This window comes from Myripristis murdjan, chromosome 24 (assembly GCF_902150065.1).
Source record: "Myripristis murdjan chromosome 24, fMyrMur1.1, whole genome shotgun sequence".
Classification (NCBI taxonomy): domain Eukaryota; kingdom Metazoa; phylum Chordata; class Actinopteri; order Holocentriformes; family Holocentridae; genus Myripristis; species Myripristis murdjan.
This window is the reverse complement of record NC_044003.1, coordinates 4,389,856-4,396,720: the sequence shown is the minus strand read 5'-3', so window position 1 is coordinate 4,396,720 and position 6,865 is coordinate 4,389,856. Positions and strand designations below refer to the sequence as shown.

The 6,865-nt window shown below is 39.4% G+C and overlaps 1 protein-coding gene across 1 annotated transcript in view; it reads left to right on the top strand.

Annotated features, from left to right (window-relative positions):
• Nucleotides 1-757: 757 nt before the first annotated feature.
• cd109 (CD109 molecule) overlaps nucleotides 758-6,865 on the top strand; it is a 42,257-nt gene continuing 36,149 nt past the window's right edge. The window contains exons 1-8 of the mRNA XM_030047806.1: nucleotides 758-798; nucleotides 1,003-1,197; nucleotides 3,804-3,970; nucleotides 4,221-4,249; nucleotides 5,167-5,403; nucleotides 5,862-5,987; nucleotides 6,408-6,447; nucleotides 6,595-6,676. Coding sequence (XP_029903666.1) covers nucleotides 758-798; nucleotides 1,003-1,197; nucleotides 3,804-3,970; nucleotides 4,221-4,249; nucleotides 5,167-5,403; nucleotides 5,862-5,987; nucleotides 6,408-6,447; nucleotides 6,595-6,676 — 917 coding nt within the window. The remainder of the gene's footprint in view (nucleotides 799-1,002; nucleotides 1,198-3,803; nucleotides 3,971-4,220; nucleotides 4,250-5,166; nucleotides 5,404-5,861; nucleotides 5,988-6,407; nucleotides 6,448-6,594; nucleotides 6,677-6,865) is intronic.

The window sequence follows — 6,865 nt, the reverse complement described above, 5'->3', positions numbered from 1 at the left end:
TCAGGAACAGCACCTCCGGTCCAGCCTGGATATTTACAAGCTTACACGAACGGCATTAAAATGAAATTAAATGTAATAAAGAGCGTTACTTATTTTCAACTTGATAAATCTAACATTCAATTCATTGTACACCCATTGAGTCTATAGAGTGAATTTCATAAACATAAATACGGAAAGACAAAACTCACCCCACCCCAATTTTTTTTTGTTTTGTTTTGTTTTGTTCTGTTCTGTTGTTTTGTTTTGTTTTGTTTTTTAAGTGAATAAATGAAGACTACAACTTAAGCGCATAATTTTTCTTCTCTCATGATTTTGTATTAATGGTGTTTATTTTGCCTAATTATTTTCTAAAAAAAAAAAAGGATTCTAATTTTAATTTATTTACATCACCATTACGTTGTGTGTGCATTTTTGAATGTGTTTTCAATAAAGATTTAAATAAATACCTCATTGATTCATTAACCCCATTTTTGTCACTTTTTTTGTACTGAATGGTTCAGTCCCCTTTCTCTCACACACTCTCATGCTGTTGGTATTAGAAAAGGTGTAATTTGAGAATAATGCTTTAAAGGTTTTTTCCCCAGTATAAACTCTTTTTGTTGTCATTGGATCAGAGTAGGCATTTGTTGAATGTGCAGTTTTTGATTTTCACTTTTTTGTTCACCTTTTTTGAAGAAAAAAACAACAACAAGATTTTAACCCTTTAAACCTGTGAGGAGTCCATGTGTGATTCACCTGAACTGACCTGCGACTGGAAATGGAAAACAAGTTCAGTGGAGGTTCCTTCACTCCTCACAGGTAAAACTACAGGTGTGTTTTCTTCTGTGAGGATAAAAACGCTCTATAAATATACTGGTTGTCAACACAGCGCTCTCACCCACGGGTCCTCCTGGAAAAACCCTCCCCGGGGTGACCTGTGCTCCTGTGCTCGCTGTAAACTGACACTGGGGGAGTTTCTCAGGTGATATCCGGTGTGGCTGCTGGCCGAGCGGCTGCATGCAGGCAGCGGCAGGCGTGGTTACCTGCCCAGGTGTCTGAGCGGGTCCGAGGGCCGGCGCTGACACCAGCTGACCCAGCAGACCCAGTGGAGAGCACAGCAGCATCAGTGCAGCGCCCCGTCCTGCAAATGGAGTGGCTCCAGGCCTGGGGGCTCTTTGGACTTTTAGTTTTCGCCGCCGCCCAGAACAGCACAGACAGGTATGAGCCGACACCTGGACAGGACGGGCCTGCAGGTCCAAATGATTCAGTTTCCTCCTGACTCTGCTTTATCAAAACTGAGTTATTCACCTTATTCGTCACTTTATGCTTGTGTGCATATTTTTTGAAATCCCTTTGCAGTTGAATATGTTAAAAAAAAAAAAAAAAAATCAGTTTTGTCAGCTGGAGGGTGAAATCTGTGATGTTCAGTGCCTCAGAGCTGCTCTCCAGCCAGATCAAACCTCACGAATTTCCTTATTTTATCATTAAAACAATGACAGAACTTTTAATATCTTTATGTTCAAAGTATCACATGCTTTCTGAGATATGAAAACTGAGAAAACTGATTTTATGTAACAGGCTAGTGAGTGTACTTTTGATTTTTCAACACCAAAATTTAATCCCAGGGTTTGGATTTTCTCCTTTGTTGGATTTTTGCTCATGATAACAAAGTTTTTAAGCCATTTTTAGTCTTGCTGATGTCACATTAAGAAAGTTCATTTGGTTTATGGTGACAAATGTTTTCCATCAGCGTTCCACTGATTTATAGCAGCCGACTCATTTAGCACCGGACCCTTTTGCATCCTTTCCCACATCTTTTTCTTTTTCTTTCTTCTAACTTTTTAAGCATCTTGTTATTGACCGATGACATCTATGATTTCATATTTACATGATTATACATAATCACGTAACAGTATTACTGTGCCTTACATAGTGAAACTGATACAGCTCTGGATCCTGGGAGTGGCCACAGGAGACAAAACACACACACACACACACACACACACACACACACACACACACATTTTTTTGCGGTCATGATGTACAACATGAGAACATGAGACCTCATTTCTGTGTTTTCATGCAGTCAAGTGCACCAAGTACATCATGCTCACACACATGTCACACACATAATATCCTGATCTGGGTCATTGTGTGTGTGTGTGTGTGTGTGTGTGTGTGTGTGTGTGTGTGTGTGTGTGTGTGTGTGTGTGTGTGTGTGCAGTTTTGTAATTTATGCAAACAAAAGAGTTAGCCCAGGCGTGCGACTTAACACTTTTTTTGTTCAGTTCAGTTCACCAGAGTTCAAGTTTCTGAACCTTTACCTGAATGTTTACCATAACCATAACCTAATCCTAATCCTAATCCTAACCATAACCTAACACTAACCTTAACCTAATCCTAATCCTAATCCTAACCTTAACCTAACACTAACCTTAACCTAATCCTAATCCTAACTTTAACCTAACACTAACCTTAACCTAATCCTAATCCTAACCATAACCTTAACCTTAACCTTAACCTAACCTTAACCTAGTCCTAACCTTAACCTAACACTAACCTTAACCTAATCTTAATCATAACTTTAGCCTAATCCTAATCCTAATCCTAATCCTAACCTTAACCTAACACTAACCTAATCCTAACCCCAGGTTCCCAGATTTGGTTGCTTGATGGGCGTGGTCGGTCCAGATGATTGACAGCTGCTCTCGCCTATAACAACGCAAAAACACTTCCTAGCTGCACCTGATTGGACGATGGCATCACCAGTGGGCCGTCCTCTCCCGGATTTCAAACCAGGTCAACATGGGGGCTCTTTACGAAACTTTTCTTTGATATTGCGACAACAGTCCATCGAAATGCTTCCCATTTATTGTCTATGGAGGCAGCTGTGTGACGCATTCTGGTACCGCTGCATTTCAAGAGGTGAGGCTCCACGTCGGCGTCTCCTCATTTGCATAAAGGTCAGGCGACTTTACGCAAATTACGAGCCTCCGGTGCAACTCGCCACCTCTGGAAAACTCCAGAGAAACTCTTAAACGAACCGTCGTCGATCTGAACCGCAGACAGATTCAGCAGCTGCGGGGTTTATTTGGGAAAACGCATTTTGGTGAACTGTTTCCATAAGGAAAGTTTTGAAAAGAGCTGCCATGTTGGTCTGGTTTGAAATCCAGGAGAGGACGGCCCACTGGTGAAGCCTTCATCCAATCAGGTGCAGCTGTCAATCATCAGCTTTGATTTGGTATAATAAGTAAAAATTGTTAAGTTTTATCTCAAGTAGAAACTGGATATGAGATCTAGATGATTCAGTCTGCAGACAGGAGGACGTTACATTGTGGAGAAAAAAAATTGTCCTAAAAAGTTGGTGTTAAAAAGTGGGATTAGGTAATCCCACTTGTTTCCAATGCAAATTCACTTGTTTAATTTTTTTATCTGGGAACAAGTATAAATGTGTTGAAACGAGGCAGAATAAGGCAGATCAGCCACTGGGATCAAGAGAATGACACTTGTTTCAAGAAAATTCCGGAAACAAGTGGGATTATCTCATCCCACTGGCAGATTTGAACGCTGAAGATGGGATTTAAATGACAGGTTGAGATGGATTTTTTTCTTCCAGTGAAGCAGTTAACAGGCTTTCGCTTAATCTCTTTCTATATATTTTGTGCTGTTAATATCCATTTGTGTCCTTTTCATACAGAATGCATGTTTTATATATCCAGTTACCACGTGTGTGTGTGTGTGTGTGTGTGTGTGTGTGTGTGACGGCAGGACACACTTTTTTTAACCACATAATTTCAGTTCCTGCTGCTTGTTGTTGTTGTCAGGCCCGACCCCCGGCCCTCCTATCTGTTGCTGGGCCCCCGGTCCCTCCGGCCTGGAGTCCCAGTCGCGGTGTCCGTCACTGTCCTGTCCGCCTCGCCGGTCACCGTGCTCGCTCAGATCGTCCACGGCAACAGCAGCATCGCTTCAAACTCAACCACCATCGATGGAGGTAAACCCTTTGTTTGTCCCAGCATGCCTTTCAGAGGAAAACGCCAACAACAAACTGCTGTGACGACCACATTGTTGTTAAAACTGATTAATCTACTTTATTGCTTTGAGGTATTGTTTATTTCATGTAATTTTTTACTGTAAAATGTCTTTGAGTACTAGCCAAAGTAAAATAAAAATAAAATGTATGACTATTATTACCATAAAGGCTGAAAAGATCCAATTTTTGCTGTCAATTTGTGTGTTTGAAGGTTCAACCGAGCTGCTGGTGCTGCCACCTGTAAGTACATCATCATTCATGTTTTAGGACACAGATATTGTACAATATGAACACCTGGTTATGGATTTTAACATTAAAATCCATTGGTATCACTTTATAATAACCATCATTCATAAATGGTAAATTGATAGTTAATTAAATTTTAATAATTATTTTACAGTTAACAAGCAATGAGATGATACTTAATAAGGTTTACTTAATACACAGTAAAGTATATTATCTGCTTATTGTTGCACACATTATAACATTTTATATACTATTGTTAAGCATTTGTTAATTTAGTGATTTGTAAACCCATAACAAATTATTTGTTAAAAATGAACAAATGTTACATGGGCAGATCTAGCAGATATTTAATAGCACTTAGTTTGTAAAGTGTCCATAAACATTATTTTCATAGCTATCATAAAGTTGCAACTGCTGATTATGGTAATTAGTTAATGAATTTTGCCACAAGTCAACAAACCATTAGAAGTTGGAAATTTTAAACAGCATAAATAAAAAATAAACTTTATAAAAGTCATTCAGATAATGTTTAAAGATGACCTATAAATATATTTATCAACTATTTACCAAGTTTTATTATCATCTGCAGCAACTTTATAATTAACAAAGAGTTGTACGTCATTCTGTAATCACTGAGAAATACTAATATTGTGTATGAAATGTTATTATGTGTGCAACAGTAAACTGTTAATAAGTAGTTTACTATGTAATAATACTATGTAATAATTGTTAACTAAAGTTTAATTAACTATTAATTTACCATTTATGAATGATTTCTAATGTTATTGTAAAGTTTTAGCAGCATGTCTTAACAGCTTGTTAGGATCTATGTTTTTTTTTTTTTTTTTCCCCTATGTAATCCACTTTAATATTGTTTATCAGTCGTCATTTGCTCCATTTGACCTCGGCAGGTCCTCGGCAGCAAGTCGAGCTACTGGAGGCCATACATGCTGGAGGTCAAAGGTTACGTGGCGGGCATCGAGGTTTTCTCCAACTCAACACGGCTGCGCTTCAACCCCAAAGGCCTGTCCACCTTCATCCAAACAGACAAGCTGAACTACCGGCCCGGACAGGAAGTGAAGATCCGCGCCGTGTCCATCCACCCGGACGGGAAACCACAAACGAGCCCGGCCGACATCATCATTAAAGTGAGTTATCTTATCGTTATGCTGCAAATTAAACCCCAGGTATCTCCTCAAGAAAAATCAACAACTACAGTATCAGTCAGTCAATCAATGAGCCAATTAATCAGTCAGACGTAACGTTTGCTATCCAGAACGGAATGAAGTGATTTAACCTCTTCTCAAATAGTGTCTTCCTCTCTCCTATTATACTTACTTACCTACTTACATGCTCAAAAAGTAAAATACTATCGCTTTCAGGTGAGTACTGTTTGGTAAAAGTTTATCATTATTTTTATTCTGATTATTATTTTGCTATTGGACTGAGGTGAACACCGACAGGCTGCTGGAACCTGATGTGGGCGTTTGAGGAAAGATGCAGTCAGCAGAGCCGGGATTAACTGTTAATAATCCTTTCGTTTTTTTTTTGTTTGTTTGTTTGTTTGTTTGTTTGTTTTTTTGAATAAATATCCCATATGAGCCAGGATCCTCGGGGGAACATGATCAGACAGTGGCTCAATCTGGACAGCGTTCTCGGCGTTGTCTCCAAGCGGCTCCAGCTGTCTGAAAACCCGCCACTCGGAAAATGGACCATCGTTACCACAGTCAACGTGAGTTTTCGACACTTGAATCAGCCATTCTGCAAAATACAAAATCCTATATAGCGACATCTCTCTTAAGTCCTTTTTGTCCACCATGGTTGTTTATTAGGATGTCACACAGTATATACACACTTGTCTTGAATTTCCTCTAAATCTGGATTAAATCTTCTCAGATATGCACAGCATGCAGCGTAAAGGACAAGCACACTGACATTTTCTCAGCTAGGATCAGTTCCCTTGCATAAGTAACACCATTATTCTCTACCTGCAGAAAGGTCATTCAAAAAGCTTCTTCAGTTCTGTAACTAAACATACTGAAGGTCATGCAGGAAGTCCACGTGTTTTGACTGACCACCTCTAGATTTTGCGGTGTGTTGATGACTGAAAAACCTTCACTGACTTCTTTGAAAATGAGTCTTTGTTTCACAGGGCATTTCCAGTGAGAAGCACTTCAACGTGGCTCATTACGGTACATATGATTTATCTGGTCTCCATGGTGTAATACAGTCTGTTAAGTCTGGTGTTCAAATTTTATGCCGTTGCTGTGCAGAAAGTCAGTGTTGAATCATCCCTGACCGGTGAGGTTGAAGTTCATGACCTGTTTGTTTGGTTCCAGAGTTGCCAAAGTTTAAGGTTGTGATCGAGGCACCCGCCGTCCTGTATTATGAGGACAGTCTGCACGGCTCTGTCACAGCTAAGTGAGTCGTTCATAACATGCTACACACTTACAGAAATCTAATCTTTAACACAGTTATCTATCCAAAAAAGTTTAATAAGTTTAATAAGCATGTTGTTGTTCAGCAATGCCCTGCTGCTCATTCACACAGTGCTACAGACTCAGACATAGCTTCTATCACAGTTTTTTCCTTTGTAATTTTTATGCATCT